At 36.3% G+C, this 23,297-nt stretch overlaps 1 protein-coding gene and 1 non-coding gene across 2 annotated transcripts; one reads left to right on the top strand and one right to left on the bottom strand.

The window, feature by feature from the left end:
- Positions 1-786: 786 nt before the first annotated feature.
- On the bottom strand, positions 787-19,520 carry LOC110165748 (protein kinase C delta type-like). The gene is made up of 17 exons (XM_020930936.2): positions 19,362-19,520; positions 9,777-9,907; positions 9,038-9,310; positions 6,709-6,877; positions 6,078-6,109; positions 5,909-5,994; positions 5,649-5,778; positions 5,428-5,528; positions 5,258-5,348; positions 4,782-4,894; positions 4,306-4,479; positions 3,663-3,754; positions 3,521-3,583; positions 3,305-3,443; positions 3,049-3,237; positions 2,394-2,522; positions 787-2,231 (listed from the first exon to the last, which is right to left on the bottom strand). The coding sequence occupies exons 2-17, from the start codon at positions 9,883-9,885 to the stop codon at positions 2,073-2,075; spliced, it is 2,049 nt and encodes a 682-aa protein (XP_020786595.2). The 5' UTR covers positions 9,886-9,907; positions 19,362-19,520; the 3' UTR covers positions 787-2,072.
- trnae-cuc (transfer RNA glutamic acid (anticodon CUC)) lies at positions 8,832-8,903 on the top strand. The gene has a single exon. It is a non-coding gene; the product is annotated as a tRNA-Glu (tRNA).
- Positions 19,521-23,297: the final 3,777 nt, after the last annotated feature.

The following is a 23,297-nucleotide window of genomic DNA, read 5'->3' as shown; positions in this document are numbered from 1 at the left end:
GACCTCGTTCCAATATGGCACAAGTGGCAACTGCGCATGTTCTGCCGCCTATGCCTTTGAGCCGGGCTGCATCGCCTGACTTCCATGTTCGCACACGATAAAAAAGAAAAAAAAAAAATTAATAAAATAAAAAAAACAAAAAAAACATCCAGTCTCTAAAAACTGTGTCTCTTAGGGAAAGAAAATTGACAGTGTCTGGTTCCAGCAAAGTTTCAAAGTGCGATTTCATTCCCGACAAAAGCTGGAACATGAAGTCTGTACTGTGGGGTTTTGCATTTCATTTGTGTTTGTCCATCTCCTTCATAGTGATCATCAAAACAATACTGAGTGTGATAAATGATAGACTCGTGTACCGCGCATATTCATTTTGCGCACAGAATAAAGACAGAAATGAAGGGTGTGTAACATTGCAAACAGAACCACTCAGTGACTTTGTACAACGCAAGTAAACGTCATGTGTTTGTGTAAAGTTAAACGGTGTCAACAAGCTATCCAAATGTCAAATCCTCAAAAATAAGGCGTTTTGGCCATATTATCAAAAATAAGGCATTTTGAGCAGTATTCGGCGAGTAGTTTGGCTCCCAGTGGGACAGAGGACGCAGCAGGTCAACCACTAATTCTGCAGGTGTCATTTAAACCTGTTCACTAGATGGCAGTAGATCATGGATTTTTATTTAATTTTTTTTTCCAGCTCATCCAATCATGTTTTAGTTATAAAATTAAGTAAATAAATGCATAACTTAAATGTTAACTTAAACAACCAACAAACACGCAGTAAACAACAACTTTTACACCTTCCATTTATTCATAATATGTAAAAGGTATTAAAAAACAGGAGTGTACAGCATGTTAAAATGACTAGATTCAAGAACATTATTTAAATGAGTGAGTGTTACTTAAGATAATTGTTCCTCACATCACACATAATCAGTGGACAACAAAGATATATACACAATAAAATTCCCAATAATTGGCAATAGACAATTAGCCTTCTCTTGTGTTATTTTACACAATCTCTACAAAATAAATAGGAGTAGGCCTAAGGTCTAAAAAAAAAAAAAGATAGAATAAAGTAAAAATCATGGAAGGTCACAGTTTTCCTAAACCTATCTTGTACTAGTAAACACATAATAAAGAACTACCCTTCTCTTGTCACATAATAGAATTTAATACAGATTCACCTTCTAGTCTCATGACATAATTATTAAATAACTATTTTGGTGGACTGTATAATAAAGCCACATATAAAATAGAAAATATTCATATCTAGCATTTAATATAGCAACACTGGGATTTGTATAGCTTCCCTTACCTTTTACACATATAGCCTGCATAAGTATAATTACTTCACATGGATATCCAGTATTGGTTTGTTTTGTCCCTTAAGATCAGAAATATAAATAAAAAATAAAACTGCTCCCACAGGAGGCCATTTTGAAAGAGTTTTATCACTCATTCACTTCAAAATTGGGATTCCTTGCTCAGGGAAATTTACATGGCATGGTTCATATGTTTTCTATTTTGATTACAGTGACAAACTGTGACAATACATGTACACTAAAAAGGTACCGTGTTTCTGGTGAAGGGTCCATCATCTGCTTGTCTCCATGGTGATGTTATTGCTTTGCCTGAGACCTTCCACAGTATGGCATTCAACAAATACATCTTATATATCTTTAATTACAGGTGTTTTACTTCTCAGAATTACTGCAAACACATGCATTATTACTGTGAGCAGGTCCACGTCTCCACAGATCTGACCTGTAACTTGGCCTGGTGATGTGGCCTGCTCGTCACCATGGAGACGGTTACATTACAGTACTGTAGATCATCTCAGGAAAAAACAACCACATGGAGTTGAAGTGGTGGACCCTCTAGCAGAAAAGTTACACAGTGCACCTTTAAGCACTGTCAGTTCAAGTACCTGGCAACTCATCCAACACCTGTTATTTAGATTGTGATCAACTTTACACATATATTACACTGATGTATGTATTCAGCCAGGACAACCTGATATCCTGTGAGAGCCTGCATCCTGGCACAGCACCAAAATGTGATCCAGTTTCTGTGTGTTACTTGGTTATCATTTGCTCTAGTTTGGGGTTGACAAAGGAGAATCCGGCAAAGGCAGCCTGGTCCATGGACTCAATGAGGTTCTTGTCTGCATGGGAGAGGCGCGGCTTCTCGCTCAGGAACTCTCGGTCAAAGTTGCTGCAGTCACTGGGGGACTTCTGTTGACCGAGAAAGTCATAAATCACAGTTAGACTTTATATGTTATGTATACTGTACACTATGAATGTGCATACATTATTGATCCCCAAGGAAATTCAAAGTTTGCTACATGGAAACAAACATAGCAACGTAGCAATAGTATCTAGACCACAGGAACGTACCACTTTGGGCTTGAACGGTGGGTCTACTTGTCGTTTCTCTAGTGCTGTCCAGTTGATAGTTTTGAAGAACGGATGTGTACGAATGTCTCCCACCACACCTAACCGCCGGGTGGGATCTCGCTCAAACAGCTGGTAAAGAGACATGTTCAAATTAGCGTCTTGATGCTAACATTTTCAACTCAATACTCAATACCGATTTCATCACTGATGTCACAAAGATAGAATATGTTCCTTTTTAGTAACAGAATGTACTTTTCAAACACAAAATAACAGTCCTTTCTTCATGAGATCCATGAGATCTTATAGTACTGTAGTTCTGAGGAAGCTCAAAATCACACTAAAACTGTTCAGGAAAGCTCAAATTTTGTCCTGTTAATGTGATTTTTTGCAGTATCAATATTGCTCAAATGAGTATCTAGTTTCAATAATAATTTTAGTATTCAATATGTTTGACAATCCTTGTTCAAATATTAGAATATATCAAAAAGTCACTGTATTTGTTGATCTGCATGTATTGTATTTACATGTTGGCTAATGTGAAATGAGACCAATATTACATGAACATTGTAAATTGGTAAATTGTATTTGGTAGCACTTGTGTTGATAAGCAAATGCATGGCATCATGTGTGTATATATAAAATATTAATAAATTACCAGTTCAAGAAGGCTTTTGGACTCCTTTGTGATCCAGCGCGGATAGTGTGGAGTGTCAGTCCGAATGGACTCAAACAGTTCATCCTCATCATCACCTTGGAAAGGTGACTGACCAATCAACATCTCATACACCAGGACACCAAATGACCACCAGTCCACAGAGAAAGTATACTTTTGTCCCAGCAGGATCTGATAATAAACAGCAATATTAGCAATAAGGAATTACAATAAGATGTCATATTTATTTTAAGCATACCTCTGGTGCAATGTAGTCTGGTGTTCCACAAAATGTTGTTGCTCTGGTCTCTCCAAATACATTTTCTCGACACATACCAAAGTCTGCAATTTTTATGTGTCCATCTTTGTCCAGCATGACATTGTCCAGCTTCAGATCCCTGTTGGGTATATAATTGACTCGCATCAATTCTATTTTAAGTGCTGCTGTTTGGATAGGCAGGAGAAATTTTATTACCTGTAGATAATTCCTTTGGAGTGGAGGAACTGCAGTCCCACTATGATCTCAGCAGAATAAAATCTGAAGATAAACATTTATTAAGTACAAGTTAATCATTGCAATCAATGTGATTTTGACAGAAAAATATAATAGAACTTACGTGGCTCTGTTCAGATCAAAGCGGCCTTTATCTTGGATGTGGAACATGAGATCTCCTCCATTTAGGTACTCCATTACAAAGAACAGATGTTCCTACAACACATTACTGTCAGCACTCTATCGCAAATATCTTTATAACGTTATAATCATATGCTTTCCAAAGGCTTGAATAGACATAATGAGGTTTATTGGCATCTGTCCAAACAAAACTCAACAACATGGAAAATTAATGATCACCACCATTATCAAGGTTTTTAAACAAACTGTGGAAATACAATGTCTCTTTTTTAATTCATGGAATAACTTTGTTTGACTCTGCATTTTTAGTAAAGCTCCAGCTCCATTTAAACAAAACAAGAAAGACAAGCAATGTAATGATTAATGAACCAGAGTTCTTCCAAATAGTACAAATTTAGGGATGCACTGATACTGGTATCTATAGCGATCAAACTGAAATCTGTATCGGAAGTGAAAAAGCTGGATTCCCAAAAGAAGTATAGCTTTTTACAAGTTCCAATGCACAGGTGACACACTAGGTGGCACTCATAGCTCGTTAGCTTTGAAATATCACTGAAATTGTAGAGGGGGATTTATAGATACAAATTAATTATTTATATTTAATCACTGAAGTACTTAAGGCTTACTTTGGACTGGAAGGTGGAGTACAGGTGAGTGAGGAAAGGGTTCTCCCAGGCCAAGGCTAGCACTCTCTTCTCTACCATTGTACACTCCACATCATCATCCATCAGCACTACGTCTTTCTTTAGTACCTTCACTGCAAAGTACTGCCCTTTGCCCTTCAGCTCAGCCAGCAGCACCTGAAGCATCAAATCTGCAGTTATAATCATTACATTCAAACCATACTTTACAAGATAATTGATACATTGATATAGTATTCATCATTCAGTACATGACAGATGGACCAAGACTTTGGGAGACTATATTTATCATGGGTAATTTTTCCTTTAGGTTTAGGTTTAAGGTTTAATTATGAACTTGTGTTGCGTTTCATGCTGTCTAAGAATATTGTACATTAAAAAATATTTTGTGGAGGATAATTCTGATGTATGGTTTGGTTTCAGTATTATTGTTTATTGTCTGTAGATAAGTATGGACCTACCTTTCCAAAGCTGCCTTTTCCAAGCACTTTGTGAAACACCAGCTTGTCCAGAGTGAGGTGTACCCGAGGGGCTGGTGATGGAGTGAGACTTGGTACCGGGACCTTGCCATTGGCTGTACAAAGAAATGTGCAAAAATTAAATATATAATTGTACATAACTCTTCACACAGGTTATTCATGAATCTTATATGGACTATTCAAATATGCCTGTCACAATAACACATTTTAAAGTATGATACATTGCTGAACAAAATATTGACAATAAAATCAATTTAAGCTAAAGCAGAACTATCCCCCCCAAAATATATATAACATGACACTGCTCCACTTGAATGTAGTTTAACTGTAATCCTCACTAGCACACGTGATAAATATTGAGCTCCAAAATACATGGGACAATATCATATTTGGAACAATAAGTCAACACAGTAATTATTGTGACAGGCCTGTTATTCAACATTGCGACTGCCACTTACCACTAGGTTCTGGAGTCACATCTTGGATACCTTGGTAAATTCCAGTGTCAGGCCCATTCGGATCTGACTTCTTAACGGACGTATCTTTTTTCTGTCAAACAAGTGCCAACGTTTAGCTCAAGCAGCCCTTTAGTTTTAATTCAAACAATAAAATGTTTAAAAGTGCCAACCGAATTGATGTGCGAGAGAGCCTCCGCTAGTAATTTCTGATTGACACCGCAGAGATTTCCCACTTTCTTTGTACAGTAACTATGAACATTCATGGCACATTCTGCAAACACACAAAGGAAAAAGAAATGAATAGGTCAGAATTTACAAGGTTAAAGCTTGCAACAACTTCCCTGAGATGTATAGACGTATAGATTATAACAGTATTTCAAAGCACAATCACCTTCGCATTTAAGGCCTTGTCTGTACAGCCCCCAGAGCAGGCTGCCGCAGTGATCACAGAAGGTGGGGCTTCTGTAGTTGTAGTACCTGAAGCGATGTGGCATATCGATCTTAAAACGTTCTTTCTGGAACTGCACACAAAATATTCAAGTTATTGTCTAGTGAAATAATATATATCATAATAGTAATACATATAACATATGACAATTAATTGTAATAAGAATTTAATCAGAACTGTGCATTTCATAGGTTTAGCCTCACCATTGTGTCCCGACTGTTGGCTGCTGTTCCAGTGCACCTCGCAATCACCAATCCGGTGCATTTTTTGTGAATTGCTGCATTGCATTCTGGATTGAAAATATAACAAAGAATATGTCAATTTTGCATTAAAATATGACGTGTTGATAAATATATGTAAGAAGGGACTTACGTCTGCATTTGTAACCTTGTTTGTTGAGCCCCCTACATGAACAAGAGGGAAAAACATTAACATGCAGTTAAAATGATGATCATATTGGCCACTTCACACTTTTTATTATCACATATAACATCTAAAAACAAAATATCAGATTATACACCCACATAACTGGCCAGGGCCTAACCTCTCTCATCAAACGTTTGTTCCCATTATGTTGTCAGCATCTCTTTATACACCATACCTGCTGTCAATAATGTTATTTGTTCATTGCTTGTGTAACCCTGTTTGTATGTTTGTACTGTCCTGTGTTTGGCACTTACTCAGTGTAACTTCACTTGGTATTGAGTAATAAAAGGGGTAAAATTAAATAAATAAAATAAGTACAGAATATCAAACAATATTTTTGTTGGTCAATATATTTTTGATACAATTTTGTAAGAGCAAAGAAATGCTGTTATTGGATATATTCCACACTTCTATTATACATTTCTTGAAAAAGCTATAAGCTATTATACAGAAACAGAAAACATAACTGACTATGACTCATCAGTACAAGCAGCCATGTTTAAGAAAAGTGAAATCATGTGACCCCAAAGCATCAGACATGACGTAAACTTGCATAATATTTGTGTAGCGATCTCACCAGAGGAACTCCCTGCACACAGAGCAGAACGTGGGCTGATTGAAGAAAGTGGCGGTGAACTCATGGCTCTTGATGTCGTGGACTTTGGGCTGTTTAAAGGCTCCTCTCCTTCTGTTGAGGGTCGTGGCTCCATCCTCAGGACTGACTTTCATCGAAGGCCTGTTAGGGACTGAGGAAACATAAAATAATTTTTATAAATCATCCTTTTCAGAATCTTTCAGCAAGAGGAACTTGATGAATGCCAATTATAAGTAAGAGCCTTGCCAGTACAATGCGCCAGCAGCTAAGACAAACCATCTCATTCAATGTTTTTTTTTTTTTCCATTTATTTTTACTTTGTACATTTTTTATAAACAGGGAAGACATCAACTATAAGATGCAAGATATATAGGATTATTTAGCAAAGAAAAAGAAGTTAAACAACTATATATTTTTATATTTTATGAATTCATATGAAATGGTTTTCACTTCACAGGTGTGCCTTGTCAGGGTCAAGAAATGCCACATAATCGTTTAAAATTTAACGAAGTTGAGTTATTTTGAGTTTTTTTGGGGGTTTTTTGGTGCTACTTTCCATATGTGTTCATCCATAGCTTTAATGTCTTCACTGAGAATCTTCAGTGTACCGGTACTGTAAATAATCATGGAACTAAAGAAGAACAATAAATGAAAAGTGGTAGTGTATATATTATTTACATCATAGTGGTGTGTCAAACCAATGAGCAGTCAAAAAGTGTGTGGCCATTTTTTTTTAAATATAGTGGCACTGTTGTTGAAGGGAAAACCTCCACACTTGAGTAACTCTTTATAATGAGCGAGACCAAAGATCACTTGAAGACGAGGAGAAGGCGTGAGAGAGGTAAACAATAGGACGTTGTGCCAAGAGATTAGGAGGGAGTGGGCGGCTGACGAGGACAGAAGCCTTAAGCAGACATTTAACAGAAGGAAGTGGAAGGTGATAAAAAAAAAAAAGTTTTCCATTGTAATTGAGACTGACGTGCTTCATTAAGGCCTGATATAGAGAAAGTGAATGACAGCAGCAAGACAGTATTATATTTTATATTTGAGATGTTTGTGAAATCTCTCAGTTCCATATTTATTTAAAATGTGCAGTGGTTGAACATAATGCAATAAAAGTAGTAAAGTACTGTCCTTACATAAAAAATTTGATATCTATACTTTACTTAAGTTTTAAAGTGGATACTTTTAACTTTCACTTCACTACATCTGAGAGCAGACCACAATTTTTTTTAACTGGACTGATAAGTAAAAGTATTTATTTATTATTGTTTGACAACTTTTTTTTTTTAAACACATTTGTAGTTTGAGCAAACAAAAATATACAAAGAAAAACATCAAGAAAAAAAAAAAAAAATCCAATTGTATCTGTTGAATAAAATTCTACAGAAATATGTATCAAAATCAGTACATTTGAAGCTTTATAAGACCTGAAGTATATTTTTAAACTTGTACTTTAAAAGTACAACTGGGCCCTTTGGCAGTTCCGGGTGGCAGCGGCTCTCTGCTGCTGGTGTAGATGGCTACTCTGAAGGTGCTTTCTCAACTGGTTCGCCTGTATTCAGCCTCATATTTACTGTATGTAGTCTAATGTATTTTAGCATGTTAGTATGTGTGTATCTGTGTGTGCCAGAAAGTGTGCATGTGGGTGAGTCTGTGCATTTGACTGTCTGGGTTGCTTGCTTTTGTGGGGTCCAGCAGCTGTGGGGGAAATGTGGGATTGTTTTTAATCACTGTAAAGCACTTTGTGCAACATTTTCTGTATGAAAAGCACTTTATAAATAAAGTTTGATTGATGGTTTGATTGCCATTTTTTTATGTGATACTTTTACTTCTCCTAGAGTATTTCTTTGCTCTGGTATCTGTACTTTTACATAAGTAACAAAATTGAGTACTTCCTCCACCACTGAAAATATGTACAGTTTCTTTACTGATATCCAACAAAATTTGCAACTGAATCAGTAAGTTAAAACGGTTAAACATATTTAAAATGGTGAAGGTCAAAAATAAGTTAGGGCTGGTCTAATACAAAAACTAAAATGCCAGCACAAGGAGCTCCATAAAACTTTCTCAGTCAGTGTATCATGTTACTGCTACTTTTACATTCCCTGGTGGTCTAGTGGTTAGGATTCGGCGCTCTCACCGCCGCGGCCCGGGTTCGATTCCCGGTCAGGGAACAAATGTTTTGTGTAAGTGATATTAGACATTGAATGTTTTTTTTCATATAATAAATGTATTACAGTACATGCAAAGACAAGTGCTTATGTGACGGAGTTTACTGTAGTGTAATAGTAGTGATTTTTTTTTTTACCTGGATCCCCATCCTCCAGAAAGTACTGCACTGCGAACTGCACTCGTCCTGAAGGTTGCAAGTCGACCCAGAACTCTGCGCGTCCATTCGTTTTGGATTTCTTACAGCGCTCAGCCAGTACAGCCACACCCACTGTAACTTTGGCCAGAGCTTCCTCCTGGCTCTTCATCAGGACCACTTCAAGGACGCGGCCCTCATAAATGTGAGCATCAAATGTAGATTTCCAGTCGGGATACATTGTGGGCTTTCTCTGGACTAAAGTCTTCCCTCGCTCTGGAAAAATAAAAACAACAACGACAATTAGGCCTGTCATGATAAATAATATATTGACTTATCTTTCAATACATGAGAGGTGGAACAATATTTTTGGAGGGTCAATATTTAACATGGATCGTTTTTCTTTATATTAGTGGCAAAGTGTGTTTAATTTTCTGTACTATGCCAAGATTTGAGGTGATGAGGGTTGAACAAATTACTTCTATGACTCATTACAGACACTTCTTAACTGTTGCATCCTGTTGTAATATTGTACATTTAAAATCTGTTGTGAGGGATAATTCAGCTTTATGGTTTGGTTTCAATATTATTGTTTATAGTCTATATTTTGTTCAAAAATATATTGTATATATTAACAAAATGTCAATACAATAAGCTCCTGTATGACAGGTCTAGGAATCATGTTTGTGGATTCTGGTTAAGGCAGACACTGTATTCTTTGTGTATTTGCTTTTGCCCATACCTGTGTTGACAGACTCCTTCATCTTGATGGCACAAATGGGAGGGTCTTGGAGAGGGGGCAGAGCACCCATTTCGTAATTGATGAAGCTTATTCGCAGGAAGGGTGCCATGGCGACCCCTCACCCAAGCCTCCTGAAAGAGACAAAGATAGAAATTATTTAAGTAAAGCAAAAAGGAAGACGAGTCACACAAATTCTTATCAATGAGGAAGTATACCACTCAACACTGGAAACTACCCACAAATAGGAAATTGAGGAAGATGGTGACAGCCTTCTGAAAACAGAATTAATCACCGTTACTGAGAATATTTCCTATTGCAATAATTTACTAAGAAAACGCACCATCCAGGGAGAATAATTCAGATTTGTAGCAGATTCTAGACAACATGTGTGCCAAGTTTGTGTCATTTCATAACATTGTAATTAACATTTTTCCCATGTATTTAAAATGTTTAAACGGTTGCACATCTCGTTTAACATGATGAGATTGAAAAACTGAAACATAAATACATAAAACATTTAGCTCCTATATAAAGCAAGTTTCAAAGTCTGTGTTAATGATAAGTATTACACATAACTTAAATATGTGTTGTATAACTCACTCATGTCCATGTTATTCAAGTTATTTTAAAGTCCATATAATCTCTAAATCTCACTGAATTCCCAAAAGAATTTCTACGCAGCACTTACTGAGAGAGTTAATCTGCTGTGGTCCAAAACCTAATCTTGGCAATAATTCAACTCATTTAGTGTAACAACAGGTTTCACATTCCATGTCAGTGTGCATTGTCTGAATCTGATCAAGATGCAAAGACCTTTTTGAGCATGAATTATAGTCATGTTTGTAATTTGTATCAATTTTCACATGTTATTTTTCACAGTGTAATATAATATAGACTCTAAATACAATGTTTGATACATTTTCAACATGGATAATATGCTCCATGATTCCATTACAATACTACATTACTACATTACACACATACTGCACATTTAACAACCCACATTATGAAATTAAATTACAGAAGGTTACACAAAGGTTTGTCCTTAACCCAAACAGGTACCTTTCATTAAATGTGTTGAAACATCCAAGTTTCAAATTAACATTACGCTGGTAATAAAATTGAAGATGAGCAATAATTTAAGTATTGTGCCCCATAGTCAGTTAATAGATAAGCAGCCTGTATTGTCTATACATGTACATGACATGCAAAGAGAACAGATGCACAGTGTTTGTTTATCATTCCCCACAGGGCTAAGCACCTTCAATCCAAACACAAGAGGCTGTCATATAGCATATTGCATAAAGCATATTATGCCCAATTTACACATTATGTGGAAGACGGATGCTTCTATGTAGAATCTATACAATCATATTGGTATATTTTTTACACACAAAAATAATCTAGGCTGGAATGACACTCCAAATCAGATGAAGTTCAAACATCAAAGCCGAAGCAGCATCCAGTTTAGGAAGATCACCCAGAATTATTTTAAAGAGACAGAACTATATTAAACTTAGTACCGAACACTCTGTATTTATGAGAATTCTGCATTTTTTTTTGACAGATAATAAATTCTCAAAGAATGCAAATATAACCTTAACTTGCAGATTGACACAAACCCTCACATGAATACACAAGTGAGGTCAAGAGGCCCTCCCCCGTGCATACAAGAATATCCAAACTATATCCAGTTGGATGTCTTTACCCTCTTCTATGCCCACATGCACACACATTATAAAAAGGCAGCCTTGTTTCTCTAGAGAGAGTGGAAAAAATGAGCACATGCATTTGGGGAAGGGGTGGGTGTAGGGAAAGGGCAAGACAGCAAAAAGACAGACAATAATATGAATTCACAAGTCAGTCATGGAGCAGCCTTGGTAAAGTTGTATTATACCATACATCCCATGTGGTAATATTTTGATTTCATTAAATACATCCAAAAGGTTCTTATACAAAATTCAACTCATTCTGGCCAACTACAAGTTTACAGAAAAGGGTTCTAAGGAAGTTCCAAGTGATACAGTTTAACAACAGAGGAACAACGACAGTGATGTCCCACTTGTTAAAATGTTTGTCTTACTGTAGTATTGACTTGTGCCACGTATTTATCTCTTTATATGACAAACGAATGAGACACAGACCTCTGTCTCAATATCATGATTCTTTAACTAAAATAATGGCATGTAACAATTCAAATCCAGTTAGCTGGCCAACCAGAACCATGTGGTTTGACAAAACTTTACAAAAGATGAGTGGGGCTGGACCGTATCCTGTCTCCCCGATTCCAGAGAGTGTAACTGACAGGTGGATTAACCAATCAGACAAATGCATGGTCTGCTTGGGTATGAGAGCTACATGACAGCTTATGTTAAAAAACGAGAAAAGACCAAGACAGAGAACTGAGAGCCAGCAGAGATTTCTGAAGAATCAACAATCAAAGCACCAAATATAGAAGGGACAGTTTGCATTCATGTGCATTACCTTGATTTACATGAAATTTACTAATGACTATTTAATAATTTATTTGTCACGTTCCCAGCACAGCAAGACATCCAACACTACTATCTGCACATCTCTTTCTTTTTAGCATCAAACCACAGAAAATTAGCACGTACCATATAGTACTACTCATATATTTTATTTAAAGAATTGAATCACAAGTGTATGTGTGCTGCTCAAGCCGTGTAACAAGTACATGATAAGTAGGTCGGCAGACAGCATTAAAATATTATTACTCAACTCAAACAAAAGTGTAAGAGATTATCTGTGAGGAGTTACTCAATGATCAACTCAGTGACACAGAAATTCACAGTGAGGTATGTGCCAAACAATACAGAGAGATTTAACTGAAGCACTAACACACAGGGCAGGTCTGACTGGCAGGACCACATCTGCAGGTCTTAACCAAGTCTGTCTCAATTATCAGAACTCTCTTCACTACTGTTTCCTGATGCTAACATGCTCACACCGGGTTCACACAAACTCTGTGAGGTAATGACTTACTACAGTGAAATATCTGTAAAGGTTGGAGTATAACCAGACCTAAAATATAATACTTGCATACATAAAGCAGTGGAAAGTAATGACATTTCAGATTTTTTTTCAGTAATATTTACTCTTAAGCCTGTGTTTGGAAAGCCCAAGACACTTCAACATTGGCTAGGATCATCTATGCCTAACTGAAAAAGAAATGCCCTCAAAATTATATTCTTTTTTTCTGTCTGGGTACAAAGTCAAACACAATAAACTCACAGTGTTGATGAGTATTGTAAAAGAAATGGCATAATGCGTTGTCAAATTTAAAATTTTTAAAATTAAAGTGCAATAGGAAACATTTCTCCCTGGAGACATAGTTTTGCCAGGAATATTTCACTCAACTTATATATCTGACATTCAATTACAGGTATTTTAATTGTTTAGAAATAAATGTATCCCAGTTTTAAGTGGGCTTGCGTCTCCACAGATCTGATCTCTAACTTGGCCTAGAAATTAACACTTCCAGCAGTTGCAGACGCTCCACTACAAGCTACGTAAATCAGTTTAAATCAGTTTGTGTTGTGAAGCAAATATAACACTTGTGCTAATTAGGTGTGAATAATTTAGGGAAAAATTGAGTCAGTATGGCAATTCGGATCAAATTTGTGATGTATATTTAGTAATAGAAATCTGTCCAAAGTTCACATTTTAAAAGTGTCCAAAAGAACTGAATAAATAAAATGAAATAAATAAATCTGAACTGACAAACAGGGTTAGCAGTCTTCGCAAATGCAGTCTTAGTGATTTGCCAGTTGCGTCTATTCAAATTGTCATTATGATTTGTTTTTTGATTAATCTTGCAGCCCTGGTGCTCTTATGCAAATATCATTGTTCTTTGTTTAAGTTTAACCAGCACAAGTAGATTAACTTACAGCAATGAAAGAAACTAGGTCAAATGTACAGGACGTGGAACTGAAGACTTAAAGGTTGTATGGAGGATTTTTGTTTTTGTTTCAAATTGTCAGTGAAAGTTTAAAATACCATTACAGAGACGCAGCAGCTTTGTAATTATGATAACCAGAAAAAAAAGAATGAAAATCTATCAACTGTGGACATGTTGAGGCCAGATAAACATCAGCCAATAGAAAACGAGGCTGCCTCTTTATCTATTGGCTGTTAGGTTGTCAATCAAACTCTCTACGTTTCTAGTGTAACTGACAGGATTACGTGGTTTACGCAACGGTTCTTCGAGGCTTTTTCAAACCGTCGCTTCCTCACAATTCGCACAAAGTTTGTCGCGACGGCAGACGAGAATCCACGACCCGTTCGCCGCAAAAGAAAGTCGATTTTTGAGGTCGCTGAAAGAAGAAGAGAAGAGGAAAAGGACTGAAGACAAACTGAGGTGATTCTTGGAGATTCCTTCCAGCGATGGCGCGACTGAAGCAGACGAAGGGTCTAAAAACTGACGCGTTGGTCGATAAAATATTTCTAGACAGGAAACTTCAACAGTAATTCTGAACACGCACTGGATGTAAACAAGTGTGACTCTAGAGTAAAGAGGCGGGAGGAGATGTTTCTACTGAGGGAGCTGTAGAGGAGGAAGGTGGTGTCACACATGCACAACATTTGAAAAAGGACTGTCGCAGTATTTCTCTTCCCTTAAAAAATCCTCTATACAACCTTTAAATACTGAAGAAACAAAACAAAAATACCACAAGTAATCAACTCATTTAAATAAGTGTATTGGCTACATGCCCTCATATAATATGCCTAAGACACAAATAAAGTTTGTGTAAAGGAGAACAAATGAATTACTTAGAGAAAACTGTCAATGATCTGAGCTGCTCTCTTGGTTATGGTTTACCGTCAAAGGGAGATGTAAAATGCAAGATAGCCATCAAAGAGTTTCAACAAAACAAAACATTTAACGAGCAGAACATACTGTAACAGCAATACCCAAGAAAAATAAAGGAAATAAAAAGATCAAAGGCCTTTATCATAATTATTAATAATAGTATTTCCTTCTTCCAAGTTCCTTCAAGTAACTATTTCTTATTTAGCAGAAAATGCTAAATTATGACAGTTTGTTTAACAGTACATTTTAGTGAAATCGTATACAATAAATTACTCAAATAAATATTTCATTAAAAAATACATATATATTTTAAATGTTGCAAACTGAAATGATCACAGATGTCAGTTATATTTTATAGTGGGTTTTCAAGGTGGTCTCAGTCTTAAAGGTTGGAAACCCCTGAACTAGAAGAGCGTGCGGCTATGTAAATTATGACTAAACCTGGACTAGACCAAACCAAGTCTACATCAGTGTTCTCAGTTTTGTTTTGTTTGTTGTTTTTGTCATATCTCTCCATAGCAAGTAATTTACCAAACAGATAGTTGGCAATAGTTCAGACTCTGTTCCCATCATTGCACACTGTCCTTGTGTTACTGGGCAAGATATTTCATCCATAACATTTAGGAAAAACATTGTAAAAAGGCTTACGCAGTCTATAGATTTGCTCTAGACTTTCAAAGCCCCTTTCTTTTACCAACCATGGTTAATGTCTAACAAAATGTACCAAATTTGTAACTCAGTCAGTGAAGGTTAAGTCAACAAACATCAAATGTTCCGTCATTGACAAAGGTAAAGTAACTTCTTTGTGACAAACTGAATTCTTATGATTGCCAGTCTAAACTTCCGTAGCAGTGGTTGCATTTGCTCCTTGTCTCGAAGTTGTTTTGCCAAGTCTAAAACCTGCTTTACCAGCATGAATGCTGCTACTGTGTATGTGGCTGCTCTATAGGAGGAGAGAGGTGTCCATTTCTGCACGATTTACAATTCTCACAGTTCAGATTGGCTGACAAACAGCATCTCAACAGCACAATGGTACAGCGAGGGGTGGAGGGGGATAACGGGGGTATCTTGCACAAGGTCAAAAAGAGTGTTAGTGTCTTGAATCCAAGCTAAAACACAGTCAATTTACTCAGTGGTAGAAAAAATAATTCAAATATACATAATAGAGTTGTCAGAAGTATTAAAAATCTGATAATAATACTAAGACTTGTATTGAAACTCATGACACTCATTTGAGCGAGCATCGATACTAATAAAGTCACATGACAGAAATGAACCTTTTCTTAATAGCTTTAAAATTATATTGAGGTATATCAGACCAAGGATAGTGCCACATAGCCTAGTATATGCCTATGGACCACTATGGAACCTATCTGGATGAAATAAGACATGGTATGGTAAAATAAGAGAAAGTATACTGATTTAATGTTTAAAATTACATTCTACTGTTTAAAGAAAGGATCTTTATTATTTTTATTATCTATATTGTAGGGCTGGGTATCATTAAGAAGTTGCCGATACGACACATACTTCGATACATAGGCCACAATACATATCTCGATACAGTGCACTTTCGATTCAACACGATATATTTCAAATCGATTTGATACGGTTCAATAAAAAAATAATGGCAAAATCATGGCTGTGATCCTAAAAGTCTTTGTTAAATCGTTTCCTGTGCAATGTTAATATAAAAAACGCCAATTTTAATCATCAAAACAGTGAAAATGTCAAATATGTTGCATAAACGAGTTTCCTTCCTCTAAACAAGCAACAAAACTGTAGCGCTGTAATAAAATAATTCAGCAAAATATACCAAAAATTACTCTTGGTGATGTATCGGTACAGCAGCCCACGATATCGATACTGTATCATCACATTAAATGATACATATATCGATATTTTGACATTTTTGCACACCCCTACTATATTGAGCATCAAGTCTATTCCTTAGTATCAACATCAAATGTGAAATTTTACATTTTAGTATTGTGACAACATTAATGTATAATGATACTAGAGCTGGGTATCATTAAGAATTTGTCGATATGATACACACCTCGATATATAGGCCACGATACGGTTGATGATACTGTCCATTTATTTAAAATGTGTTTACTGGGATTATTTTGCTATGTGACAGTGGCATCAAGTAGTTTCAATATAATCGTTTATATCTCTGTAGCAATATATCGTGCCTCGTGCAAATCATGACTGACCTAGAAATCGACACAATGACCTAGCAATAGTTTTACATAGCAAAGATTTTTTTACATAATCTTTCCATTTGTTCAAGGCTAAGAATAAATAACCAACAAAAGAACTTCCTTGAGGTGGGATTAATTTTGCAGTATTATTAGGTCTGATTGTAACTAGTTCTTAAATCCATGATTAATGTGTTGTGCAATGACCAAGTGAACAACACGCAAGGTTTGTTTTAAGGGCAACAATTTGGTCCCATATTATGCTGAATTGAATACTTTGAGATTTTAGCCAGGATATAATGTTGGGATCTCATCAGAAACATACCTGGAGTTGTGTTTTGTTTCAATCACACATGTTAGAGTAATCCTTTATTATCTATCTACATCTGATCCACCTTGTGATGTGACGAAGCAGAAGTTTTCAAGTTAACCGTTACCTTTTACCTTTTACCTTTTGTTCAGTAGAGATTGGCAATTCGAGGGCTGAAATGATCCAAATGATTTTAAATAAGGTGTATGGAGTTTAAAAACACACTTCCTGTATTTCCACAAGACATCACAAGGTGGAACGGAGTGTTTTCTGTTTGAGAGAAAAACTAAATATGCAGCATTTGTGTCAAACATTGAATGAAAAAACTACAACAACATTATAAAATAAATAAGATAACAGCGTAATATAGGACCTTTAATTAAAGAAACAGCATTTGACTAGATGTATTTGCACTGTTCGGGTTTTGAGGCTGCTTCATCACATTCTGAAAGCACCAGGGTACATTCAGTGTCCTCCAGGCTTCTCCCAATGCCACAAGCCAATATTGACAAACCACTAACTGCAGGCAGATAGTGTTACCTTATACCCTCCCAAAGCTCCACACAGCCTCTGCTCTCAAGACAACAACAAGATAGCTTGCCACAAGGGTTTGGTAATGTAAGGTATTTGTAAGTAAAAGATTTCAAAACAAAAGAAGTGACACACACAGACAAGCCATGTTAGGGCATTCAGGAAACTAGAGACTTTACTTCCACAACTGAAACTTCACAAAAGACAAAAACTCCACAGATCAACTAACATGCATAGTTCATCACCTTTTCAAACACAGTCACAGCTGGATGGATTGTTTAAAAACCAGTGAATGAGCAAATAACAAACAAACCAAACCTGCTTTAATTCAAGTCGGACCACGGTGAGGCACGCTGCCATTGGCTGTGTAATGTCTGACATAATGGCAATTGACGAAGGTAGCTTTTAACATGCTGTACTGGAACATGTGCTATATTTTTATGTTTATTACCAAATACACAGGTAATTGCCAAGCTTTAAGATAAGATAAAGCAATAAATGAAAAAAATATATAAATATAAGTAATACAAGTTATTGTGTAGGTATAACAGCCAAAGAAAAAACTGAAACCTAAACTCAACAACATGCATTAATAAAGCAATATCAGCAAAAAATCATTAAAGCTCCTATATTACACAAAATTTGCTCTTTAACTGAGCTTTATGCCATGTTATAATGTTGTTACCTCCTCAAAAAAAAAAAAAAAAAAAATTATTAGTCTCTTTCCATGTCCAAAGCTCAAACGCTCTGTTCCACCTTGTAATGTCATGAAGCAGTAGTTCATTTCTACCTTTTATCTTTACAGATCAGTACAGACCGGCAATTCCAGCATTGAAATTATCAGTGTTTTCCGACTGAGAGAAGAACACAGCCTAAACATGCATGATTTGAGTGTTAAACATGTGCGAATGAAATAAAACAAAACTCCAAGTATATTTATGAAGATGAAGAAAAAGAAATGTTTTAACATAGACCAAAAACAACATAATATGGGTCCTTAAAATAAAACTATATCTGGCAGTAAATCACAAATGTATTTAGTCTATAGCAGCTGTTCTCAAATCTGTAACTAGGCTGTTGGCTGCTCTTGGCTTCTGGTAGAACAAAGTGTGATATTCTTAAAAAGTAATACATATCTGAATTTGGTTCTTATATTTGTTTAGTCGATTAATTTGTTTCGTTGGTTTTGTTCAGATTAAGTTGTTTTTTAATCTTGGACTGGAGTTTAGATAGAGCAGTAGGTAAAGTTGTGTTGTTTACGGCAGTGATTTCATTTTGTAGATGGACCACTACACTATTCTAGACGGATACAGGTGCACCTTTGCCAATGCTCACAGCGCCAAGAAGTAGTAACCTTTATGTAGCTTATGCGCTTGGAAAGACAGAAGTTAGGTCACAAGTTACAAGTTAAAAGAGTAAACTTCTGTATTTTCTCCTGTCACTTTGTAATTATGTATAATGGACGTAGATGGCGACAACAGGGTGACGAGAGAGGGAGACATTCCGCGACAACCCGAAACTGACTTGAACAAGTTGAGCCAAGGTTTATGGTAGCTTATATTCACATTTAGGAACAAAACTACTTAAGAGAGTGAAAAGGAACGCGTTCAGTATCTGTTTATGGTCGTTTATTATGCTGCACCAAATTAACACTGATTCAAGTTTCCTAAGTTTCGCCGTCTTTGGAGCAAGTGTGACCGGCTCACCTCTTCCGCCTTGGTTGAAGTGTGCCTTGGTTAGTTAGGTTTCTTTTCTTGTGTGTTTCGATCAGCCTCTCCAGTCGCAGCCTTGAAGATCTGTCTCGAGGTAGTTTGAGGAAGTGTTGTGTCGCTGTGAGCAGAAGACTTGCTTGTGCGTCCGTCTGTGCGTCCGTCTGTGCGTCTCGTCTGTGGCGTCTTTTCAGCGGCTCTGGAGTGTGGCGGCGCTGAGCACAGAAGCCTTGACGTCAACCAGGTGAATTCCCCAGAGCGCACGGCAACGGGAGCGCGCAGACTGCCTGGGTTTCCATCATTTACCTTGGAGGAGCTCACTCACATGAACCCGCATCGTAAACTTTGCCAGGACAGGGCAGTACAAACAAACCCATTTGATCAAACAAACACCCGCATTTCTTTCCATGAACCAGAAATGCCAGGAAGTGGAACATGAAGTGAATTCCTACATAAGAGATCGGAATATTTCATTATTATTTTTTGTTATCTAATGAATTATAATGACAGTTTGGCGACCGTGCAAATATCAATTAATTAATGCACTCGGTTTTAATGCTTATACGTCTTAAAGAGCCACTTAGTATGAGTATGTATGATTATAAGTAAGTATGGGTATCTTATGGTCACCCTATATTTATACATTAAAACAAAGTGTATTTGGTTTGAGCCCCCACACATGAAGAACACACAGCATAAGGCTATAAAAGTTTGTCTCTAACATTTACATTTTATTACACAGCTCTAATCTCTTCTTGTCGGACCAGGCTGAGTCACCAAACCCCACCCACCAAACCTGTATAAGAATGGTTCTGTGACTCTAGAACCAGCGTCCGACCTAAACCCTGAAACGCCTAATAATAGCCCAGAAGAACAAAACAATGACATAAAGATTGAGTCATTGCTTTCAGATAGTCAGCTTTTTCCAGTGCCAAATTGTCAGTTAACCATGCATGATATTGTGAGTGTGCCCCACTTAAAGTGTGTCTGACAGATTTTAATGATTGTCTAGCTTTGACCTAAGGTGCACTCTGTAACTTTTCTAGTGGAGGGTCTGTCACCTGCTTGTTTCTGTGGATGTCATTGCTCTACCTGGACTCTTCCACAGTATGACATTAAACAGCTCTACCTTATATTCAATTACAGGTGGTTTTACAGCTCGAAAATACCCAGAAAAACAGGCATTCTGGCTGTGAGCGGGGTTGTTTCTTCACAAATCTGAGCTGTAACTTGGTCAGGTTTGGTGACCATGAAGATAGAAAGGTTTAATATCGTACTGTGAAGCATTCCAGACAAAGCAATGACATTTTCTAGCCTGATTCATCAGCCGGTTTCACTGCATGGAAACCATCTGACTTCGCAGCATTAGGATTAGTTCGCTCAATGGTAGGCGGGTACTTTTTTTATTTAACCATTCACTGCTATTTGGTCGTGATGTATGTAATGTGCCAAATCCCATAGGAAGAAGGGCAATAACGTCTTTCCCCTTGATAAAATTCACCAAACATTCTCTTTGTTCCAGCTTTAAATCCTCGATTTTGGAAATTGTTGCCATCATAGAATGTATGGCTTCGTCTACGTCCACCTCGAATGCTTTGTTTACTGTTGTGCTGTACCACAAAAGGGACCCAGACAGGCACTTGAGTTGGACGTCATTGCTTCACAGCTCTTTGCTGATTGGCCGGTGCACGATCTACAACTTCAGGCGTTCTTGCAAACCGTCTAGTGTATTCCCATTCCTGACCTAGTCGGTGGAGAGAAATGAAACTGAGCGAAGGCACTAGGTGGCGCCAGCCTGGATAAATGTTTCCATGGGGAAAAGCATTTGAAAGTTACACAAGGTACCTTTAGAATAAAAGTTTAAAAATATGTTTAAAATAACAGGAAGTAGAGAGTTTGAGTATATTGATGACATCCAAAAGATCTGCATGTAAGAAACAAATTTTTCCAATACTTTAAACATGATTTTAACAGATTTTAATAGAGGTGTTTTGTTATATTTGTATTTATCAGATAATAATTTCTGTGTACATTAATGGAGTTTTGCTAGGTTGCCTGTAGTAATGGAGTTACCTAATGTGATGTCACCATTCCCAACCAGGAAGTACATTTTAAATCTTAAATATAACGATCTTAACTGTGTTTTCATAAAATTAGTAGTTTGATTAGCAGGCACTTGAACTCGATGTGGCAGAAAAGTCAATTTTTTTGTAATTTTATGTGTCCAGGTTTTAAAACAGTATTAGTTTCATTAAAAGTAAATATAATAACATAATGCTTGTTTTGTTCTTTATATTACATTTAACCATAATTACTAGATACACTTTTGTCATGTCAATCATTATTTCATCTTTGTACTGTTTCCTCGTTACAGCCTCTTGTATACAGCTGAGAAACATATTTGTATTACTATATTTCTATATTTTTACTTGTACATGCACATTTAATTATGGCTTTTTTGTACTTATTTTGAATGTATTATTGCATTATTAATTATTTTAAGAATTATTATTTATTATTTGTATTTATATTTTTGCACTTTGTTATTATAATATATTGTGATGTGTGACCTACTGTGTGCAAATAATTTCATCAATCACTGAAGTCAGTTTATCGATCAATAAAGTTTGTTAATATCTTACTCAAGACATTTTATTTCCACAACTTCTCATCCCCATTTCCTTCTTTTGATAAAGCGTATATTCCTTTTTATCTCTTTCTTTCCTTTATCTATCTTTCTTCTCTTTTATATCTTTTCTTTTTTTATTTTGTTTTTAGCATATTTTGTTTACTTTACTTTATATTACATGCATTAATTTCAATATCTGTTAGAAGGATTTGAGTATTTAAATATATAATTTGCATTCTACTTGCATATATCACTTTGATTAGCCTACATGATATTTGCTTGCTACACTTCTAAATTTAGTTTTAAATCATTATGTCAATATACCTGTGTAGGAATATTTTTGACTATAATACTACTTTGAGGTAGCGTGACTTCTCTACTTTTTCTTTTTGTTTTGTTTTCCATTACAAGTTCTGAGATGACATCATAGAGTAAAATCCCTGTAATAATCTATGAGTTATGCTCAGGTGCCTTTGAACTGCCCTTTGACCTTTCCACTGATACTGTCAGAGTGCTAGTGTTTGTACAACTCAACATTCAAGTTCAGCTGGATCTGAGCCCGAAGAAAATCAGAGTTTACATTCTCCATTTACACACAGGGAATTCCACTGTCTTGAAATAGAGTTGATGACAATACTCACTTGTTATGTCATGGCACCTGCATGACACAGCAGTAAATGGCTCTTATTTTTAATGTAGATCCAACAAAACATTCCTATTCCTATCAATTTCAGTAAAACTCCAAAAACCCTCAGTTGTTGCAGTTTGAGATCAGCAAAATGTAAATGTGCCTTTCTTGTAATTCAGCAGTTGTGAAGCTACTGAGGTCCCATACACCGTTTGATAATGGATCATCACCCACTGGGCTACAGTAAAGGCTACTATTCTTTCTTATATTAAAGCACCCATATTACACTATTTTCTAACCCATGGTATAATGTTGTTTCCTCATTAAAAACATACCTGGAATTGTGTTTTGTTTAATACAAACCCTGCCTATTTAAGCTAAGTTCTTCTCTCAAACCACAAATACTCTATTCCACCTTGTGATGTCATGTGGTAATACAGGAAGTGCTCCACTGTGTTTTAAACTTCATACACTTTCACACTTTCATATTTGGATAATTTGAGCTCTGGAAATGCCAGTTTAGGCTACTGAACAAAAAGTAAAGGGTATCTGTTAACTTAAACTACTTCTTTATGACATCACAAGGTGAAACAGAGCATTTTGAACTTTGCAGATGCACACAGACATAAAGAATTACACAAACACCTGTGAATAGGAGTGTAATGATACCCAAGTC

The sequence above is a fragment of the Boleophthalmus pectinirostris genome, unplaced genomic scaffold, assembly GCF_026225935.1.
Source record: "Boleophthalmus pectinirostris isolate CB_2022bp ecotype Guang Dong unplaced genomic scaffold, ASM2622593v1 HiC_scaffold_3, whole genome shotgun sequence".
Lineage (NCBI taxonomy): Eukaryota > Metazoa > Chordata > Actinopteri > Gobiiformes > Gobiidae > Boleophthalmus > Boleophthalmus pectinirostris.
The sequence above is the reverse complement of the archived record's forward strand: the minus strand, read 5'-3'. Positions and strand labels throughout refer to the sequence as shown.

Bases quoted from the DNA above. Each gene is read 5' to 3' on its own strand.
- LOC110165748 (XM_020930936.2), bottom strand. From the start codon at position 9,885: ATGGCACCCTTCCTGCGAATAAGCTTCATCAATTACGAAATGGGTGCT. The intron at 3,755-4,305 runs GTAAGCCTTAAG...AATGTGTTGTAG, and splicing joins ACTCCACCTTCCAGTCCAAA to GAACATCTGTTCTTTGTAAT. The intron at 3,238-3,304 runs GTATGCTTAAAA...GTTTATTATCAG, and splicing joins CAGACTACATTGCACCAGAG to ATCCTGCTGGGACAAAAGTA.